Source organism: Salmo trutta, chromosome 14 (genome assembly GCF_901001165.1).
Source record: "Salmo trutta chromosome 14, fSalTru1.1, whole genome shotgun sequence".
In the NCBI taxonomy this organism is placed as follows: Eukaryota; Metazoa; Chordata; class Actinopteri; order Salmoniformes; family Salmonidae; genus Salmo; species Salmo trutta.
The window spans coordinates 38,362,912-38,385,768 of record NC_042970.1 but is presented as its reverse complement, the minus strand read 5'-3'; the positions used below and the strand labels follow the sequence as shown (position 1 = coordinate 38,385,768).

Here is a 22,857-nt window from a genome sequence, read left to right as displayed (position 1 = left end):
AAAGTTTATTGTTCGCATACACATATTTGCAGGTGCAGCCAAATGCTTGTATTTTGTCAATCAAAAAGGTGGTGCAGCCAGTCCATAGACTAGAGAGATAGTTATTCTATGTGGATAAACAGACAGATAGCACATGAAGCCACTGAAAGAAGCTAGGATGTCAAGAGAGTGCGGGGTAAGCTGAATGATATTATTAGTTTATCACAGGCTGCCAGGCTGAAGTCCTGATTTATGTAACCTGCAGAGAAATCTGTAACACTACTTCTGACATTTTGTGACTCAGGCTAGATCTGATCTGAGACGCATGACTCATCACTCACAGCCCATTCAGATAGATGGAGTTACAAGGGCTTGTATCAACAGGAAAAAGTCGTTCTGATCTAATCAATCCACATGATCTTATTCAAATGACCATTTAAGTGTGCAGAGGGACTACTGTTCAACTACTGCTGAACTAAATAAGTGGCTCCTTCACCATGCTCCCTAAACAACGTAGAATCCATTTCTGAAAAAGTATTTTGTTGTTGTCAAACCCCTTTCAACTTGATTGAAGATGTGATATCATTGGTGGGTTCAATGGCAGGTCGGAGATAGGTGCTAAACTAATGATCGTGTAGTACATACAAGTATTATAACACCAACAGTCTGCCCTAACACAAAAGACCAAAGCCGGCATAGTCGATATCTCAGTGGTAATGATCAACATAATGAACAGTCTTGATAACACTGAGGTCAGTTGAGAACCAGTTGAAAATCACTGAACATGCCTGTGTTTCCATGTGTTCAAGCCCTCTGCTGGTAGTTCTGTTTATAGCCAAAATCAAATCAAATTTTATTGGTCACATACACGTGTTTAGCAGATGTTATCGCGGGTGTAATGCTTGTGGTATAGAGAAGTGCTAGCCATAAACGTGGGCTTGGTGAGAAAGTCAAGCACAAAGTTTTCATGGAAAGTATGTACTTCATGGAAAGTGATTAGATAATTACGATTATTATTCAGTATGAAATTATATCTTATATAAATATCTAATTGGATTTGTCAAATAATCTGGCAGGCAAATTACATTGTTTCCAAAAAGGCGGTGAGAAAAGTGAAATATGATTGAAAATCTTGGAATAGTTTTCACAATTTGTAGTATCAAGTAATGGTTGGGTGAAAGTTGAAATAAGACCCAGGGTTCTATTTTAACAAACCTAACGCAATGTTCCATGACTAAACCCATATGGGAAGAAATATATATTTCAATATATGTATTTTGAAAGATAAATATCTACTAAGCTGTATGGAATTATTTTAAGAAGGTCATACCAAGGATCCTTTTGCTATTTGATTTAGAATTTTTAGACCCCTTGAAGTACCAAAAAAATACATAAAACAATTATTTTATGAAAAATGTTATTTGGCCTTACTGCTATTAGCCCATACAAACGCATTAAATAACAGATTCAATGCATGGAACAACAGAGAGTCCCCCCCAAAAAATCTCAAGGAAGTTTGTTCTGAAGTGTCTGTCCTATATATGAGGGATATAACAAAGATCAGGAAACAATATATAAATACAGTACCAGTCAAAAGTTTGGACACACCTACTCATTCAAAGGTTTTTCTTTATGTTTACTATTTTCTACATTGTAGAATAATAGTGAAGACATCAAAACTATGAAATAACACAAAGTAGCCACCCTTTGCCTTGATGGCAGCTTTGCACACTCTTGGCATTCTCTCAACCAGCTTCACCTGGAATGGTTTTCCAACAGTCTTGAAGGAGTTCCCACATATGATGAGCACTTTTTGGCTGCTTTTCCTTCACTCTGCGGTCCAACTCATCCCAAACCATCTCAATTGGTGACTGTGGAGGCCAGGTCATCTGAAGCAGCACTCCATCACTCTCCTTGGTCAAATAGCCCTTACACAACCTGGAGGTGTGTTTTGGGTTAATGTCCTGTTGAAAAACAAATGATAGTCTCACTAAGCACAAACCAGACAGGATGGCGTATCGCTGCAGAATGCTGTGATAGCCATGCTGGTTAAGTGTGCCTCTAAATAAATCACTGACAGTGTCAAAAGCAAAGCACCCCCACACCATCACACCTCCTCCTCCATGCTTCACGGAGGGAACCACACATGCGGAGATCATCTGTTCACCTACGCTGCGTCTCACAAAGACACGGCGGTTGGAACCAAAAATCTAAAATTTGGACCAAAGGACAGTCCACTGGTCTAATGTCCATTGCTTGTGTTTCTTGGCCCAAGCAAGTCTCTTCTTCTTATCGGTGTCCTTTAGTAGTGGTTTCTTTGCAGCAATTCGACCATGAAGGCCTGATTCACGCAATCTCCTCTGAACAGTTGATGTTGAGATGTGCCTGTTACTTGAATTCTGTGAAGACTCTTTTGGGCTGCAATTTCTGAGGTTCAGTTAACTCTAATGAACTTATCCTCTGCAGCAGAGGTAATAATGGGTCTTCCTTTCCTGTGGCAGTCCTCATGAGAGCCAGTTTCATCATAGTGCTTGATGGTTTTTGCGTCTGCACTTGAAGAAACTTTCAAAGTTCTTGACATTTTCCAGATTGACTGACCTTCATGCCTTACAGAAATGATGGACTGTCGTTTCTCTTTGCTTATTTGAGCTGTTCTTGCCATAATATGGACTTGTTTTTTTTTTACCAAATAGTGCTATTCCACCCCTACCTTGTCACAACACAACTGATTGGCTCATGGCACCGGAGAAGATGGCTGATGTTTTACGTGCTCCTAACCAACTGTGTTTTTTGTAAATTTCTTTGCGTTGTTTGTAACTTATTTGTTCACTTATTCTGTACATAATGTTGCTGCTACCGTCTCTTACGACCGAAAATAACTTCTGGACATCAGAACAGTGATTACTCGCCACAAACGGGCAGAAGCATTTTTTTCCTTTAACGAGTCCAACGAGCCCAAAGTGAAGGACATACTGCTTTCCCGGGAACAGGCCCAAGTCCCCGTTATTTGCGTGAAGAGAAGAAGGAGAAAAAGAGGACGGAGGTCGGGCTGCCTTCTGAGAATTCATAGGTGATCGAATAAACCCACACTGCCTTCCGTTCTACTAGCTAACATGCAATCATTGTAAAATAACATTTGAAGATTAAACTACCAACGGGCCATTAAAAACTGTAATATCTTATGCTTCACGGAGTCGTGGCTAAACGACGACATTATCAACATACAGCTGGCTGGTTATACGCAGTATCGGCAGGATAGAGCAGCGGCGTCTGGTAAGACGGGGGGGGGGACTTTGTATATTTGTAAACAACAGCTGGTGCACGATATCCAAGGAAGTCTCTAGGTTTTGCCTGCCTGAGGTAGAGTATCCCATGATAAGCTGTAGACCACACTATCTACCTAGAGAGATTTCATCTGTATTTTTCATAGCTGTCTACATACCACCACAGATCGATGCTGGCACTGAGCCCACACTCAATGAGCTGTATTCCGCCATAAGCAAACATGAAAACGCTCATCCAGAGGCAGCACTCCTAGTGGCCGGGGACTTTAATGCAGGGAAACTTAAATCTGTTTAACAAATTTCTATCAGCATGTTAAATGTGCAATCAGAGGGAAAAAAAACTATAGACCACCTTTACTCCACACACAGAAATGCGTACAAAGCTCTCCCTCACCCTCCATTTGGCAAATCTGACCATAATTCTATCCTCCTGATTTCTGCTTACAAGCTAAAATTAAAGCAGAAACACCAGTGACTCGGTCAATAAAAAAGTGGTCAGATTAAGCAGATGCTAAACTACAGGACTGTTTTGCTAGCACAGACTGGAATATGTTCCGGGATTCCTCTGATGGCATTGAGGAGTACACCACATCAGTCATTGGCTTCATCAATAAGTGCATCGATGACGTCGTCCTGACAGTGACCGTACGTATATACCCCAACCAGAAGCCATGGATTACAGGCAACATCCGCACTGAGCTAAAAGCTAGAGCTACCGCTTTCAAGGAGCGGGACTCTAACCCGGAAGATTATAAGAAATCCCGCTAGGTCCTCCCACGAACCATCAAACAGGCAAAGCATCAATACAGGACTAAGATCGAATCGTACTACACCGGCTCTGACGCTCATCAGATGTGGCAGGGCTTGCAAACCATTACAGACTACAAAGGGAAGCACAGCTGAGAGCTGCCCAGTGACATGAGCCTACCAGACGAGCTAAACTGCTTCTATGCTCGCTTCGAGGCAAATAACACTGAAACATGCATGAGAGCACCAGCTGTTCCGGACAACTGTGTGATCACGCTTTCCCTGCAGCCGATGTGAGTAAGACCTTTAAACAGGTCAACATTCACAAGGCCGCAGGGCCAGATGGATTACCAGGATGTGTACTGCGAGCATGCGCTGACCAACTGGCAAGTGTTTTCACTGACATTTTCAACCTCTCCCTGTCCGAGTCTGTAATACAAACATGTTTTAAGAAGACCACCATAGTCCCTATGGTAACCTGCCTAAATGACTACCGACCCATAGCACTCACGTCTGTAGCCATGAAGTGCTTTGAAAGGCTGGTCATGGCTCACATCAACACCATTATCCCAGAAACCCTAGACCCACTCCAATTTGCATACCGCCCTAACAGATCCACAGATGATGCAATCTCTATTGCACTCCACACTGCCCTTTCCCACCTGGACAAAAGGAACACCTATGTGAGAATGCTATTCATTGACTACAGCTCAGCGTTCAACGCCATAGTGCCCTCAAAGTTCATCAATATGCTAAGGATCCTGGGACTAAACACCTCCCTCTGCAACTGGATCCTGGACTTCCTGACGGGCCGCCCCCAGGTGGTAAGGGTAGGTAACAAAACATCCGCCACGCTGATACTCAACACAGGGGCCTCTCAGGGGTGTGTGCTCAGTCCCCTCCTGTACTCCCTTTTCACTCATGACTGCACGGCCAGGCACGACTCCAACATCATCATTAAGTTTGCCAATGACACAACAGTGGTAGGCCTGATCACAGACAACGACGAGAAAGCCTATAGCGAGGTCAGAGACCTGGCCGTGTGATGCCAGGACATCAACCTCTCCCTCAACGTGATCAAGACAAAGGAGATGATTGTGGACTACAGGAAAAGGAGGACCAAGCACGCCCCCATTCTCATCGATGGGGCAGTAGTGGAGCAGGTTGAGATCTTCAAGTTCCACGGTGTCCACATCACCAACAAACTAACATGGTCCAAGCACACCATGACAGTCATGAAGAGGACACGACAAAACCCATTCCCCCTCAGGAGACTGAAAAGATTTGGCATGGGTCCTCAGATCCTCAAAAGGTTCTACAGCTGCACCATCGAGAGCATCCTGACTGGTTGCATCACTGCCTGGTATGGCAACTGCTCAGGTTCTGGCCGCAAGGCACTACAGAGGGTAGTGTGTACGGCCCAGTACATCACTGGGGCCAAGCTTCCTGCCATCCAGGACCTCTATACCAGGCGGTGTCAGAGGAAGGCCCTAAAAATTGTCAAAGACTACAGCCACCCTTGTCATAGAGTGTTCTCTCTGCTACGGCACGGCAATCGCCAAGTTAAGGCTCAAGAGGCTTCTAAACAGCTTCTACCTCCAAGCCATAAGACTCCTGAACATCTAATCAAATGGCTACCCAGACTATTTGCATTGCACCCCCCCCCCCACTGTTATTATCTATGCATAGTCACTTTAATAACTCTACCTACATGTACATATTACCTCAATTACCACGACTAAACGGTGCCCCCGCACATTGACTCTGTACCGGTACCCGCTGTATATAGTCTTGCTTTTGTTATTTTCCTGCTACTTTTTAATTACTTGTTCTTATTCATATTTTTTAAACTGCATTGTTGATTTGGGCCTTTATGTAAGCATTTCACTGTAACGTCTACACCTTTGGTATTTGGCACATGTGACTAATACAATTTGATTTGATTTTAAACGCATTAACAAGACACACCTGTTAATTGAAATGCATTCCAGGTGACAACCTCATGAAGCTGGTTGAGAGAATGCCAAGAGTGTGCAAAGCTGTCATCAAAGCAAAGGGTGGCTACTTTGAAGAATCTCAAGTATAAAATATATTTTGTTTTCAATATGTGTTATTTCATAGTTTTGATGTCTTCACTATTATTCTACAATGTAGATAATAGTAAAAATAAAGAAAAACCCTTGAATGAGTAGGTGTTCAAACTTTTGACTGGTACTGTATATCTGTATTCTCAGTCACACGGAATCCATAGATTAGGGCCTAATGAATTTATTTCAATTGGCTGATTTCCATTATGAACTGTAACTCAGTAAAATCTTTTAAATTGTTGCATGTTGCGTTTATATTTTTTTTCAGTGTACACTGCTAAACAGTTAATCACATGGCTATCTGGACTATTTGCATTGACCCCCTTTTATACGCTGCTGCTACTCGCTGTTTATTATCTATGCATAGTCACTTTACCCCTACTTACAGTACATACTGTACTACCTCAATTACCTCGAGTAACCTGTACCCCCACACATTGACTCGGTACCGGTAGCCCCTGTATATAGCCTCGTTACTGTTATTCTTTTGTGTTACTTGCTTTCGTTTTTTATTAACATTTTTGCTTAAATATTTCCGTACTTAAAAAAAAGTAAAAAATTCTGCATTGTTGGTTAAGGGCTTGTAAGTAAGCATTTCACGGTAAGGTCTACACCTGTTGTATTCGGCGCATGTGAAAATGTATTTTTGATTTGATTTGTTAAACATAGGCTATAGCATTTACTGTACACTGATATATGGGCTAGGCGAACTGTAAATACAATCTGGACATGCCAAACGTAGTCAATATGCAAGATTAAAATCCCTAGGCTATTGATAAGGCCTGAAAAAACTGTGCATCGTTCTAATCAAATTCTTATAAAAACAAAACAACAACTTGTTTTAAAATAGGCTATGTCTAAATACAGTTCTAGGAACCATAATTCCTCCCTGTGGGCGTATAATACAGACAAGGCAACTTAGACTATTGAGGGTTGTACGCACATCCAAACTTTTGACAGGAGCTGGATAAAGATCTAATATAAAGAGAAAGGGGGAACGTCCACTCACCATTATACTGCTCGCAAATGTAATGTTTTATAAACATCATGGAACAATCTTTCAGATCATTTCTCCAGAAATAGCAGACAAAATTTCATTCGAGCCATGTACAGTACGTTCTCACCATAAACCCACAGAAGGTGAATCTTTCTATGTTTGGTTTTTAATCAAATTCAACGAAAAACAATCAATCTGTTTTTTAAACGATACAATTGACAGGAGCCTAGTATTTTGTAGACGTGCAAATGTTATACGTAAAGACATTTAGGCCTACACAGTGCCATGGAATGAGAAAAGCGATTTATGACATCATGCTTCTGACACGATCCTATTTAGAAATACTGTTGTTGGTTGCCTACGTGCGAGACTGATTCTCAAAACAATTGGCCATTGATATGGCATTACCGGAAGACTGAATAGTTTGGAAGTGCGTGTCTTTGGTAATCGAGCGAGGGGCGCTCTTTGAAAATGGGGAAGGATGCCTACTTGAACAAGTGAAATGCAGGTATGTGAATTGTGAATAATGAAAAAGCATGAGGGTAAAAACCGCCAAAATATTTCAAAGCACTCAGTAGACCATTTAAAACCCCTTTATTCATAGGCTACTTTTGGCTAATGGCCAGGATACAAAGACACACCTATGTGATGCTGCTAAACCACCCTTGATTAAGGGGAGGGAGGCTATGCTTGGTTTTTAATCAAATGAAACGAAATGGGGGGAAACCAATCGTTTTTTATGTTCATAAATACGAGAATCACCATGTGCACTGCACGTCATGGCTGGCTAGGCTGCGCATCCGCTCTCAAAATCCATGTGTTACCGTTAAGACCTGCTTTTTGTGGGTCTTAAAACTTCCAATTAGTGCATTATGACATTTTCTATTTTGAGCTTGCCTTTAAGGACAGGCCTCAGATATTGCCACCCCTCCCACTGCAATCGAGCTGATGTTAGACAGGTAAACTGCCGAACCTGACGTTAGAGCTGGAAAATGCCAGGGCGCCAGTTTTTACATCATAAAATTGGAAACTAACTTGTGCCTCCTTAGTGGCAGCCAAAAATAGAGCCCCCAGGGTTCAAATTGATGTTTTTGAGGTGCCATTTTAAAACCGGAATTATAGCCTGACATAGATTTGGAACAGCGAGACCTTTTTGAATTTTGCTACTCCTCTAATCTAAGCTGGTCAATGTACAAATAAATATCAGAGACAGCATAGTTTGAGTCGGGTGGGCACAATAGTGTGATGGTGAGTAGACTTACTTGATGGTGTGGTCCCAGATCTTGACGGTCCAATCAGAGCTGCAGGATATAAAGACCTTGGTGTGGAAGTGGTTCCACTTAACTGCATCCACAGCCATGTTATGGGCATTGTAGGTCTCCAGGAACTGGCTGGAGTAAGCCTTGGAGCACTGGAAATGACACGAGAATAATATGGAGTCAGTCCTCACATTCACCCATTAACCACTCCAGATAGACAATATACCGTAGCTGTGAACCAAACTTGCTCTCTACTATTATTGCAAGCTACATAATTTGCATGGTGACAGAATGATAGGAGTGAAAGCACTGAGAAAGTATCAGAGTTAAATTAAAGGGATAAATCAAAATGCAGCCCAGGCCTAAATGGCATGTCCCCCCACTGGGCAAAACTGGTTGAATCAACGTTGTTTGCACGTCATTTCAACAAAGAAATTCATTATTAGGAGGTTGAATCAACATGGAAAACAGATTGGATTTACAAAAAGTCATTAACGTAAGGGAATTTCTTTTTTTTTAACCTAAATCCAACGTCATGGTGACATGTTTTGTTGATTTCGTGTTAGTTGACTACTCAACCAAATGTAAATAAAAATAGACGTTGAACTGATGTCTGTGCCCAGTGGGGTTGTTATATAAGGGGATATGTAGTGAATAAATCACAGCAGAGATATTACATTTGTCCCAAGAGCTCCCGGAGGTGGCTGTTTTCCAACAAGAGGTGACAGATTGGAACTGATTTCACACGCATAGCTGTGTGTGTGGGTGGGTGTGTATTTGTGCGAGTTTGCATGAATCAAACATGTCACAGACAAGGAGCTAGCTAGAGCTAACATGGAGGAGACAAGGAGCTAGCTATAATTAATCCTATCTATGAATAAATAAATCAAATAATAATATAAATTATACTAATATTTTTTTTTAAATCATTCAAATTACTACACCAGAGAGCATGATTTATCCACAGAGGGTCATCAGATTCTTTGAAGAAATTGCTGTGGATTGGTTTAAATCACAAGCACATAGCTGTTTGTTGAGTCCTGCTGTCGGTGAAACGCATCTAAAATAGTCCTATCGCAATATTTCAAAATACAATCGCGGGGACAAACACTAAAGAGAAAAGAGAGTAAAAACTATAATCCGTCTTTAGTCACAAAAATTCTCAATTCTTCATTTGAACGAAACAGTAGGCTTATTGCCCATCGTATTAGCACTAGTGGAGAGCATATTCCCTTTCTTTATCATTCGTTGTGTGAGTCAGTGCCACTGGAAAGTCATTTTAGGATAATATAATTTCCTCCTCCAGGCTAGATGGACGTCATATTGTACAATATGTGTCTCACCTTTTCATAGGCCTAGATTAGATGGTTGCATTCAAGACAAGGTTGTTTTTATTGTTGTCAGTTTGTCAGCAGAGCAGGCTACGTTAAAGATTAGGATTCTGCTAATATGTCGGCAGTCATGTAAAGTGTCGTAGAATTGCAATGAAATGTGTTTCTAAAATGAAAAAATTCATTCAAAAATTCAGGGCCGAGCTCTGAATCTGTGCAAAGGAGGAAAAAAAGCATTGTTCAGAACCAATTATTTTGCAAATATTGAGTTATATTATAATCCTAATTTATGACTATACAATCTTCTCATCACATCAGGAATACTAGGCTATTTCACATTAGTCTGCAAATGGGATGATAGATGCATGCTTTATCTTAAAGGTGATTTTTTGGGGGGGTGAAAAGATAGTTTCCCCAAACTTGAAACTCCTGTGCCACCTATAATCTTTTCTCTCAATTTTATCCTGATATAGAGCACACGATCATGAGCCTGATGAACGTCTTAGCATCTTCTACAACAGTGGTTCACAAACTGTGGGGCGGGGCATGGCTTTCAACTTACTCTTGAAAGTTGTAATAGTAGAATGCACTAGTATAATCTTCTTGTCATGTCAGTCATTGCATACCTTAAGAGAGCTATTTACAACTTGTCAGAAATGTCCAGATCAACTTGCCCATGTCAGCTAACGTTTTTTTAGCTAGGTTTTTTGCCCATAAATTTTGTTGTAATGTTTGAGTCACTCAAATATCACATGAATACACATTAGACATGGCAAAATGTATAGAATTGCAAGAAAATTAGCTTTAAAACTGAAAATTCTCTGCACCTCATGACAAAATGTGTAGAATTGCAGGAAATAAGCTTTAAAACTTATGCCCATAGAGATAAACGTGGCGGCATGTTCCCCAATGCTGGAAGGGGGGGAACAGTTTTCAAAAACCCTTCATGTAGGCATATTAAACACTAAATACTGTAGGTTTATTGTGACTTAGACCACAGTGCATGTGTGCGATGAAACTATCTCCCACCCGATGTTGCAAAAACGCCACAACAACGAGACACTGAAGAGACACTAATGAGCTGCAAGATCTGGAAAATCAGAATGGGCCTTTGCCACACTGCTACAGCGAGCTCGCAATCAGCCAAAACCCTTCATTAGCATGTGCGCTTACCGAACCATAACATTGCAGGGAGCTAGCTAGCTAACGCAGTGGGCTAAGGCTCACAATTAGCATAGCCTTTAGAGAGAGTAGACTGAGCTGCCTGTCACTTGAGGCTCTGCGTGGCTGTGGCAGTTCTGTAAGGGGCTTCTAAAAGGCGTTTGTCTGTGTGTGTGAGATTGAGTCAATCTGTCTCAAAGCTGTAGCTGAGAGCAATGGAACCTTATTAAATCCGTCATCCCGTCTAGATTGAGGAAAAAAAAAAGATCCCCTGTAGAACTCTGCTTCAGTGTGTGTGTATGTGTTCAGAACCTCACGGTAGCGTGTCTCTCCGCACCACAGCTGGATAGACACTTGTGTGAGAAGGCCAAATGAGGATGGACGCCAGCCAAAAACTACAGCTGTCTGCTGTTAATGAGCAAATCTGGGAGAGGTTTGGAGGCTCTGCCCTCATTTTGGCTCTCATTAAATGCTTAGCACCGCATGAGAGGGCCTCCCAGAGCGCCAGCCTAGACTGACAAGCCTATCCTAGACTAACAAGCCTAGCATAGACTGACAAATCTCTGACAAATACAGTAAAAAAAACGTTTTTTAAACAGTGTTTAAATTATGCCAATCGCCGTGACTACTCCTCTTCTTAAATTTAGCATTTGAAAAAGCCTTCCCTCTGAGCCCCCAAAAAAACACTAAACAAGTTGTAGGGCTGCACCGTTGAGAGCGGAGATAGAGGCTTCAGAGTGGTGCTTTACAGCCCGCTGGGAAGAGGCTGTGCCAAGCCCAAAGCCTAGTGCTAATGAGAGAACTTCCTCACTCTCTGAGAGACAAGGAGAAGGCATTGTATCTGTGGCCCAGCAGGATATCACACACCACCCTACAAACACAACAGAACAAGACTCCATTTGATTCCTCAGACGAGCAACTAGCAGACAGTCAGGACACCCAAGACAAATCATATCTCATTAAGTTGCCGTAAAATAAGTAAACGTTTTGGAGTGGCTGAACACAGCAATAGTCAGTGGGGGATACATGACTGGGGACCACGTTTTAATGTCTGCTCACCTTGTGAATCTTGCCCTCCTCCGTGCCAACCAGGAAGAGGTAGTCAATCTGTTTGTGGAAGTCGAAGGATGTTCCACAAGCTGCGGGACGACAAACATTGTCAAATATTTCAATGATCCTAACAGGTATCAAACAGTGTTGAAATGATGCGTCAGTTGATGACAGGTCTTACCCATGATGGGAAGTTGCATGCCTTCTGGTCCTTCTGACACAGCTCCCGCCAACGACAGCTTGATGATGTCTGTGAAGACCAGCTCATTCTGCAACCATTCAAACCCACATCACAACTACTGTGAGAACAAATTGATACACAAAATACTCTTACAGTACCAGTCAAAAGTTTGGACACACCTACTCATTCAAGGGTTTTTCTTTCTTTTTTCTTCATTGTAGAATAACTATGAAATAACACATAATAACTATGAAATAACACATAAGGAATCATGTAGTAACCAAAAAAGTGTTAAACAAATCAAAGTAGCCACCCTTTGCCTTGATGACAGCTTTACACACTCTTGGCATTCTCTCAACCAGCGTCATAAGGTAGTCACCTGGAATGCAATTTAATTAACAGGTGAGCCTTGAAAAAGTTAATTTGTGTAATTTCTTTCCTTCTTAATGCATTTGAGCCAATCAGTTGTATTGTGACAAGGTAGGGGTGGTTTACAGAAGATAGTCCTATTTGGTAAAAGACCAAGTCCACATTATGGCAAGAACAGCTCAAATTACTTTAAGACATGAAGGTTAGTCACTCTGGAAAATGTCAAGAACTTTGAACGTTTCTTCAAGTGCAAAACCATCAAGAGCTATGGTGAAACTGGGTCCCATGAGGACCGCCACAGGAAAGGAAGACCCAGAGTTACCTTTGTTGCAGAGGATAAGTTCATTTAGAGTTAACTGCACCTCAGAAATTGCAGCCTAAATAAATGATTCACAGAGTTCAAGTAACAGGCACATCTCAACATCAACTGTTCAGAGGAGACTGCGTGACTTTATGGTCGAATTGCTGCAAAGAAACCACTACTAAAGGACACCGATAAGAAGAAGAGACTTGCTTGGGCCAAGAAACACAAGCAATGGACATTAGACCTCTGGAAATCTGTCCTTTGGTCTGATGAGTCCAAATTTGAGATTTTTGTTCCAACCGCCATGTTGTGAGACGCAGAGTAGATGAATGGATGATCTCCACATGTGTGGTTCCCACCATGAAGCATGGAGGAGGAGGTGTGATGGTGTGGGGGTGCTTTGCTGGTGACACGGTCTGTGATTGATTTAGAATTCAAGGCACACTTAACCAGCATGGCTACCACAGCATTCTGCAGCAATACGCCATCCCATCTGGTTTGCGCTTAGAGGGCCTATGATTTGTGTAAGATTTGTGTAAGGGCTATTTTACCAAGAAGGAGAGTGATGGAGTGCTGCATCAGATGACCTGGCCTTCACAATCACCCGACCTCAACCCAATTGAGATGGTTTGGGATGAGTTGGACCGCAGAGTGATGGAAAAGCAGCCAACAAGTGCTCAGCATAGGGTGGCTACTTTGAAGAATATAAAATATATTTTGATTTGTTTAACACGTTTTGGGTTACTACATGATTCCATATGTTATTTCATCATTTTGATGTCTTCACTATTATTCTACAACGCAGAAATAAAGAAAAGAAAGAAAGAAAAGAAAGAAAAACCCTTGAATGAGTAGGTGTCCAAACGTTTGACTGGTACACACACACGAACATTCACGTACTGTACTTATTAACGCATATTTAATGTTTTTAAAGCCGCAGCTGGCCCAGAACAGAGCGGCACGTTTTGCCCTTCATTGTAATCAGAGGGCTGATATAAATACTATGCATGCCAGTCTCTGTTGATTAAGAGTTGAGGAGAGACTGACTGCATCACTTCTTATTTTTCTAAGAAACATTAATGTGTTGAAAATCCCAAATTGTTTGCATAAACAACTTATACACAGCTCTGACACACACACTTACCCCACCAGACATGCCACCAGAGGTCTTTTCACAGTCCCCAAATCCAAAACAAATTCAAGAAAGCGTACAGTATTATATAGAGCCATTATTGCATGAAACTCCATTCCATCTCATATTGCTCAAATAGACAGCAAACCTGGTTTAAAAAAACAGATAAAGCAACACCTCACGGCAGAACGCCTCTCCCCTATTTGACCTAGAGAGTTTATGTGTATGTATTTATATGTAGGCTACGTGTGCCTTTTGTAATATATATATATATATATTTTAATGTAGTTCTGACCTTGAGCTGTTGTCTATTAATGTTCTGTATTATGTCATGTTTCATATCTTGTGGAAGAGTAGCTGCTGCTTTTGCAACAGCTAATGGGGATCCTAATACAAAATATGCACAAATGCTCACAAGCAGACATGCATATATTAACACACATACTGAGGAAAGTGAATGTATTTCTCGAGCACCTTGACAAGAGTCCATGACACCACACGGCCATCAGATGACACAGAGAAGAAGTTGTGATTGTTGTCCATGTCGTCCTTCTGCCACTTCACCTGAAAAATAAATGCCACAAACATAATTTAGCACAATGACCCAAAACAACATACATCCGAGACAGTGATTTGCAGACAAACAGACAGCCAGACAGACAAACAAAGTCTTAGAACATCATGCGTCAGTGAGTGTTATCCAAAATACAGAACATGCACAAACTAACACAAACCTGCCACACGGGGTCGGTGTGCTTGCCAGACTTGGCGGTGCTCTTATAGATGGGCTGCAGGGTCTCTTCTTTGAGGTTGTAGACGGCCACGCAGCCGTCGTAGAAGCCCACGGCCACCAAGTAGGGCAGGTGCTTGTGGATGTCGAGGCACAGAATGCCCGACGTCGTGGGGTAGATATACTCAGGGAAAGTGGAGTTCTTCAGGGAGTAGAACACCAGCATGCCCCGCCCCTGCTTGGTGAAGTCGTCTGGGTGGAAGAGCGGGGTCAAGATAGCTCAGAGAAAGAAGTAAAAAAGGGTACAGGTTTGGTATACCTTGCGTACTTACATGATCCAAGGCCGACGGCAAACAAATCTTTGTAGCTTTCATTCCTGTGGAGGGACAGAGAGACTATAATTCTTTCATGCATTTCCCCAAAAATATTACGAAGATTTCAGGTTTTCCCAGTGGTCCAACTACTGTCTATAAGCCACACACCTATCAGAACTGTTTCAGTAATAGTAAAGCCGCGTTGTCGTTGTTGTTGTAATGTGAGAAGACTGACCAGCAGAGGGCGGTGACAGACAGCCTCTTGGCTTTGTCGTACTGAAACTTCCAGAGGGGGAGAAGGGTGCCCTCCTGCTCCCGGTACTCATCAGAAGCATCCTCAAAGTACTTAAAATCTAAAAGAGGGAAGTGACATCTCATATCATGTCACCATGCAGGGACTATCAGGAGGTTTTGTATCAAGGTAAAATAACATGGCACACACAGGAAGGACCTACCTTGTGCAATGTCGTCAAACGTGTTTTGGTTCACCATCCGCTCGATGATCTTGGCCACCTTGGCCACTTTGGTGATGTCATCACTCTGAGGGGGAAACAGGGGGAAAGTTTTCAGTTCTCTACCTTCAATGGGATCAACAATGTCTGTGTGTTGTTGATTGAGGGCCCGATTTATCTAAGTGTTATCTCCAATTGATTGGCTTGGGGTCATAGTTTATTTTTCATGTCAAAGTGAATAGCTGTTGACTTGAAGTTTACCTGGGTCTCCACCAGCATCATCTTCTTCTTGCCTTTGTCGTCGTCCTTCTTGGGGACGGCTTTCGCCTTCTCCTTGTTCTTCTCCTGCTTCTGCAGCACCTCCAAATACACATCATAGATCTCCCACTGCAGGTGGAGGAGGAGGTTGCCCTGTTGTATCACTAGCCTTCGTAAAGTTCATGTTTAGGAGCAGCAAACAATGAGAATCATCAAACTCAAAATGATGTATTTCTCACCTGATTGGCAGTAGCTGAAAAGTTTGCACGAGGAGGGGGCTCTGTCTGACATCCCCTTTCCTGAGAAGGAGTTCGGGGAATTATTGTCTTGACAATCTTCGCAAGACAGATTTTCCCTTCTACAATATTATGGGCAATTTATGCTTCCTGCAACATAGTCTGCCTTGGCCCTACCCTACCTACCCTGAGTGGGTTGTTGAGGGTTTGGGAGGCCCTCTCACTGAAGTTGAACTGGTTGGTGATTTTCTGCTCCTTCTTGCCAGCCTTGGACTCCACGCTGTCAGCTCTCTCCTCTCCCCCGCCCTCCTCCACATCCCCTGCATCCTCCCCACCTGCAGCCTGAGCCAGAAGAAAGAACTCTTGTTTGGGTTTGGCATGTGTTGATTGTAAGTCACTTAAGAGTCACTGAAATTACTGAATGTGGGCTATTTCACAAACTTCTTGGTATGTTAATAAATGAAGTGCTTTCCTACCGGAGTCTCAGGTTTTTCAGATACAGCGGTCTCAACTGTGGCTTTTTCTAGAATAATAATCAACATCTCATGTTACCATCAAAGTTATTTCAAACGTTTGCTCTTGTAAAAGGCAGCATACTTGATCACACAAAAAATCCAGAAGCCCTGGCTATCTACCCTCAGGGAGGCCCTGTTTGGCACTCTGTCTGCGTGCCTCATCTGAGTCCTGGTGCAACAGGTTACCCTCCAGCACAAAGTGGACAGCCAGCTGATCCACACTGCTGATTGGCTTGTATGAACGTTCCTGAGGGAAGACAATGATACACATGTATTTGCATTGGATAATGCTTATGTATATCCATCATACAAGGTATCTTGAAAATCTTGTTTGTTTACATTAATATCCATTACATGATGGACCCAATAAGGAAGAAGGGAGAAGTTGTTCATAAAATCATGGATTAGACTGGAGGTTACTGTAATACTTTACCTTGAAGCTGTAGCGGACGATATTCTGAGGGGCATGTGGGTTGTTTGCAGTCAGGATCCTGGTGAATTCCTCTTTTAACTCCTGGTTAAGTGAAAAAAGATACAGTTCATCAAACAACTTCTAAACATTACATACAACTGGTAAATGAATGAGCCAGAACCTTAAAGTCTTATGAAGAAGAAGTTACTTATACAGTATCTGTGGTCAGAACTATTCTGTGTATCCTTTAGGACTCAATAACAGTCTGACTCTGTTTGGTGCCATGTCAGGATTCCAGACAACACAGTCCAGCTACAGTAAACTCACAGCCTCAGTGAGATCCAGCTGGTCAAGTGGCTTGATCAGAGTCTTCCCTTGCATCCACTCATCTCCTTCGCCCGTCTCTGTTCCATCCTCCTCATCCTGACCAAAAAAACATGACCAAACGGACATAAGCAACATGTTTGTCTGACTAAAACAAGTTGACATAGGCTATATTGCTTGCCTAATGCTAACGATGTGATCATGTGGATAAAGGGCTCTGAATTAACTTTTCATTGGTAGCACTGGTGCTTTAGTAATGAGTGTCTTTGCTCTCCTAGAGTAGCTATCCAGCCCTTTTCCTATCTTTCAGTGCCATCTAAAAGTCATGGCTCGACATGTTTGTTTCTTATCAAACAAATAGCGAGCAGCCCGCAAGAAGGCTAGTTTATAATGTTGAAAACATTATAAATGTTTCATTATTATAAAATGTGATCCACGAATCCGCGATAGAAAGAAACATTTTAGCTTCAGTAAATGAGTCATAACTTTCGATAGGTTTGGGCTAGAGAGGAGCGGTTTACTGCATCGTAAAGGCGCAACTATGATCACAAAGCGGAACAGACTTACCCGTGGTCATGGTTCTAACAGGTGAAGTGCAAAGGGAAAGGTGCATTATGTGAGGAGCAAACTGAAGTGAAGAGAAAATTCAGCAACTCTTGGAGGACAGTGGAAGTTGTTAAAAGTGCATCTTTATTGGTAACATAAAAAATGCACTCAGTCTATGTATTTATCAGGTTTTAAAAGTCATGAACTGTCAAAATCACGTTTTTCATGAAATGTGATTATATTTGAAGGAAACCAGATCAAAGTATGATGACCAAAGTATGAACAATGACTGTTGCTTCTACACTGATAAAGTTTGATCATAAAGTTACTTGTGCTCCCCCATGTCAAACACTTGGGATTCATTACTAAGGGGACAAGGTGACATCATCTTAACTCTCATTTTAATACACCAATGGTAACATGATATTCTCTTACCTAATTTAAATATGTACCGCCTTGTAACCAACATCAGATAAGGCGTGTTTGCAGAGGGGCATGGTTTATATAGCGAGATGGCTACTCTATTGGTGACAACAATTTACTGTAGGCAAATGTCAGCATATATCATTACAAATGTACCCTATTCATCTATGGCAAAGATACTTATATGTTTCCCCTTTGTGTCTACTGTTAGCTAGTTACTGGCTAGCTAGGTCTTCAGCCAGCATGGAACAAACGTGGGATAGGTTTGTTCAAAACTTAGACGCAGTTGTCAAGTCAACACATCCGTCAGTGCTTCTGTGAACCGCATCATAAGAGAAATGCCAAACTGGAGATAAATAAAAAGACTGTTCAGGACAGAAAAGAGACATGAAGGAGGGTTGTATATACAGTGAGCGCCAAAAGTATTGCGACAGTGACACATTTGTTGTTGTTTTGGCTCTGTGCTCCAGCACTTTGGTTTTTAAATGATGCAATAACTATGAGGTTAAAGTATTCCGACCCTTTCCCTTTTCCACATGTTGTTACGTTACAGCCTTATTCTAAAATAGATTAAATAAAACATTTTCCTCATCAATCAGGCCTTTATGTTAGAGTGGCCAGACGGAAGCCACTCCTCAGTAAAAGGCACATGACAGCCGGCTTGGAGTTTGCCAAAAGTCACCTGAAGGACTCTCAGACCATGAGAAACAAGATTCTCTGGTCTGATGAAACCAAGAATGAACTCTTTGGCCTGAATGGCAAGCGCCACATCTGGAGGAAACCTTACACCATCCCTACGGTGAAGCATGGCGGTGGCACCATCATAATGTGGGATGTTTTTCAGCGTCAGGGACTGGGAGACTGGTCAGGATTGAGGGAAAGATGAAAGGAGCAAAGTACAGAGAGATCCTTGATGAAAACCTGCTCCAGAGCGCTCAGGACCTCAGACTGGGGTGAAGGTTCACCTTCCAACAGCACAACGACCCTAAGCACACAGCCAAGACAACGCAGGAGTGGGTTCGGGACAAGTCTCTGAATGTTCTTGAGTGGCCCAGCCAGAACTCGGACTTGAACTCGATCGAACATCTCTGGAGAGACCTGAAAATAACTGTGTAGCGACACTCCCCAACCAACCTGACAGAGCTTGAGAGGATCTACAGAGAAGAATGGGAGAAACTCCCCAAATACAGGTGTGCCAAGCTTGTAGCGTCATACCCAAGAAGGTGCTTCAACAAAGTACTGAGTAAAGGGTCTTAATACATATGTAAATGTGATATTTCAGGGGGGGTGTTATATAAATTTGCAAACATTTCTAAAAACCTGTTTTTGCTTTGTCATTATGGGGTATTGTGTGTAGATTGACATGGGGAAATAACAATTTAATCAATTTTAGAATAAGGCTGTAATGTAACAAAATGTGGAAAAAGTCAAGGGGTCTGAATACTTTCCAAATACACTGTATCTGTAGTCATGGTAGAATCCACATTAATGTAGAAGTGTTTGGAAACATATTCTATTCTTATTTACAATAAAAGTGACTCCAAAATGAAGTAATCATTGTGTGCTAGGAATATGGGACCAGATACTAAACTTTTGACTACTATAATACACATAAGCTTATTTGTCCCTACACTTTTGGTCCCCTGAAATGGGGGGACTACGCACAAAAAGTGCTGTAATTTCTAAACGTTTTCATCCGATATGGATGAAAATACCGTCAAATTAAAGCTGACAGTCTGCACTTTAACCTCATAGTCATTGTATCATTCCAAGGTGCTGGAGTAGAGCCAAAACAACAACAAAAAATGCATTCTCCCAACACTTTTGGAGTTCACTGTATTTCAAACTTGCCTCCTAAAGTTTCAGTGACCAATCAAAATGTGAATACAACATAAAACGTGACGGGATTGGTAGAAAAATCTGACCAATAAGAGTCGATTTTGAAACATAAACTTCCTTCATTTTCTATTAGTAAAACAGACTGTAGGCCTAGAATCTGAAGCTACGGGTGTTGCTTTTACCGAATAGGGTTAATCTTAAAGAACCCCTTTGATCAACTTCCACTGTCCTCCAGAGATGCTGGATTTCCTCTTCACTTTCACAGGTAAGGTGAAATTATACAAATGTAACAACTTCGAAGCACACGTGACATGAAACACAAATGAAAGAAGTGCTTTACCTGCTTCCAATGGCACAATTTTAGACATTCAATTTGTGTATAGTTATAATAGCCACCTACCTTTTTCTTGCTGGCAGCTTTTGCAGTCTTTGCTGTGGGTGCCTTCTGGGACTGAGCGTTTGACCCCTATACAAAACAGACATATTACATAACTTTGTTTCATGATCCACTAGGGCTGCATCTCAATATTCTACAGTCAGTCAGTGGCTTCTTCTGCTTGTCTTCTCTCCTTTTTCTGCAATTTTCTGAAAAGAACAGAGTAGACCATAGCAACCAGACATTTGCCTCTCAGGGTTCTCCCCAAAGAATGTAAGAAGGCTGCTGCTTAACCTTGTGGACTGGTTGTGCCAGTATTTGTTATCATTGAAGGCACATTTCTGCTTTTGATTGCAGAAAATGTCAGTTACAGCCGTACTCAGCAGCATCACCTGGGGAGAACCCTGTCAGCTGTTTACTAGTAACTTTAGTTTCCTCACCTCAATGCAGATAAGGAGAGGGAACAAAGAATGGAAGCTACTGTAAACCGTTGAGATGCAGCCATTAATCAGCAAACCAGTCACTTATTGCTACTTGATAGCAACGTTGTTACAATGTATGTTACTGTACAATCATGCATTCAGCAGCGAACTTATTAGCTAATACATTAGCTAACGAAAGCTAATGTTAGCGTTATAAAACGTTAACGTTACCTGCTTGGATTTCACAGTTCCTGTCTTGTGAGCTACAGGCATTGTGTCCAAGAGATAACAAACTATTGATAAGAAATACCCTTTTATTGTATAGATAACGAACGCTATACAACAATTTTTTAAATAGAGAGATGAAAAGTTTTCAAACTGTAACTCCACTCCAGCTGCTGCAAGTGTTTATCAGTTGCCGTGCCAACGAACATGTCGGGTCTGGGGCTTGTGGAGCACGAGCGCCTCCAGCTGTCCTTTGCATGTCAATGGTAGTGATATTCCAAACGCAGCCTACATTTTGTTGATGAAGTTTACTAAAGGACGGAGGGCAATTTTCAAGCCTTTTGCATGCACTCCAAGAGTAAAATTGATTGAATGATCCATCAAAATGTACCAGACAAATGTAAAGTGTGTGTATATACATATATATATAGATATATATATATATACCCTAGCCAAATACATTTAAATTCAGTTTTTCACAATTTCTGACATTTAATCCTGGTAAAAATATTCAGTTAGGATCACCACTTTATTTTAAGAATGTGAAATGTCAGAATAATAGTAGAAAGGATGATTTATTTCAGCTTTTATTTCTTTGATCACATTCCCTGTGGGTCAGAAGTTTACATTTAAATTCAGTTTTTCACAATTTCTGACATTTAATCCTGGTAAAAAATTCAGTTAGGATCACCACTTTATTTTAAGAATGTGAAATGTCAGAATAATAGTAGAAAGGATGATTTATTTCTGCTTTTATTTCTTTCATCACATTCCCTGTGGGTCAGAAGTTTACTCAGTTAGTATTTGGTAGCATTGCCTTTAAATTGTTTAACTTGGGTCAAACGTTTCGGGTAGCCTTCCACAAGCTTCCCACAATAGGTTGGGTGAATTTTGTCCCATTCCTCCTGACAGAGCTGGTGTAACTGAGTCAGGTTTGTCTGCTCATCTGCGTGAATGTGCCTTAGGCATGCTGCAAGGAAGCATGAGGACTGTAGATGTGGCCAGGGCAATAAATTGCAATGTACGTACTGTGAGACGCCTAAGACAGCGCTACAGGGAGACAGGGCGGACAGCTGATTGTCCTCGCAGTGGCAGACCATGTGTAACAACACCTGCACAGGATCGGTACATCCGAACATCACAGGTACAGGACGGCAACAACAACTGCCCGAGTTACACCAGGAACGCACAATCCCTCTATCAGTGCTCAGACTGTCCGCAATAGGCTGAGAGAGGCTGGACTGAGGGCTTGTAGACCGTTGTAAGGCAGTTCCTCACCTTCGCTGGACCAGACAGGAATGGCAAAAAGTGCTCTTCACTGACGAGTCGTGGTTTTGTCTCACCAGAGGTGATGGTCGGATTCGCGTTTATCGTCGAAGGAATGAGCGTTACACCGAGGCCTGTACTCTGGAGTGGGATCGATTTGGAGGTGGAGGGTCCGTCAAGGTCTGGGGCGGTGTGTCACAGCATCATCGGACTGAGCTTGTTGTCATTGCAGGCAATCTCAACACTGTGCGTTACAGGGAAGACATCCTACTCCCATCATCCTGACATGACCCTCCAGCATGACAATGCCACTAGCCATACTGCTCGTTCTGTGCGTGATTTCCTGCAAGACAGGAATGTCAGTGTTCTGCCATGGCCAGCGAAGAGCCCGGATCTCAATAGCATTGAGCACATCTGGGACCTGTTAGATCGGAGGGTGAGGGGTAGGGCCATTCCCCCCAGAAATGTCCGGGAACTTGCAGGTGCCTTGGTGGATGAGTGGGGTAACATCTCACAGCAAGAACTGGCAAATCTGGTGCAGTCCATGAGGAGGAGATGCACTACAGTACTTAATGCAGCTGGTGGCCACACCAGATACTGACTGTTACTTTTGATTTTGACCCCCCCCATCCCCCCCT

General features: G+C 42.1%; 1 protein-coding gene across 1 annotated transcript in view; it reads right to left on the bottom strand.

Annotated features, from left to right (window-relative positions):
- dnai1.2 (dynein, axonemal, intermediate chain 1, paralog 2) overlaps positions 1-21,148 on the bottom strand; it is a 34,872-nt gene extending 13,724 nt beyond the window's left edge. The window contains exons 1-17 of the mRNA XM_029775738.1: positions 20,960-21,148; positions 20,331-20,396; positions 17,126-17,221; positions 16,820-16,900; positions 16,507-16,633; positions 16,348-16,394; positions 16,058-16,213; positions 15,875-15,934; positions 15,639-15,764; positions 15,381-15,465; positions 15,161-15,278; positions 14,944-14,987; positions 14,616-14,863; positions 14,356-14,445; positions 12,077-12,164; positions 11,905-11,984; positions 8,357-8,505 (exon numbers count right to left, since the gene is read on the bottom strand). Of these exons, the coding sequence (XP_029631598.1) occupies positions 8,357-8,505; positions 11,905-11,984; positions 12,077-12,164; positions 14,356-14,445; positions 14,616-14,863; positions 14,944-14,987; positions 15,161-15,278; positions 15,381-15,465; positions 15,639-15,764; positions 15,875-15,934; positions 16,058-16,213; positions 16,348-16,394; positions 16,507-16,633; positions 16,820-16,900; positions 17,126-17,221; positions 20,331-20,396; positions 20,960-21,001 (1,703 nt within the window). The 5' untranslated portion in view covers positions 21,002-21,148. The remainder of the gene's footprint in view (positions 1-8,356; positions 8,506-11,904; positions 11,985-12,076; positions 12,165-14,355; positions 14,446-14,615; positions 14,864-14,943; positions 14,988-15,160; positions 15,279-15,380; positions 15,466-15,638; positions 15,765-15,874; positions 15,935-16,057; positions 16,214-16,347; positions 16,395-16,506; positions 16,634-16,819; positions 16,901-17,125; positions 17,222-20,330; positions 20,397-20,959) is intronic.
- Between the last annotated feature and the right edge of the window lie 1,709 nt (positions 21,149-22,857).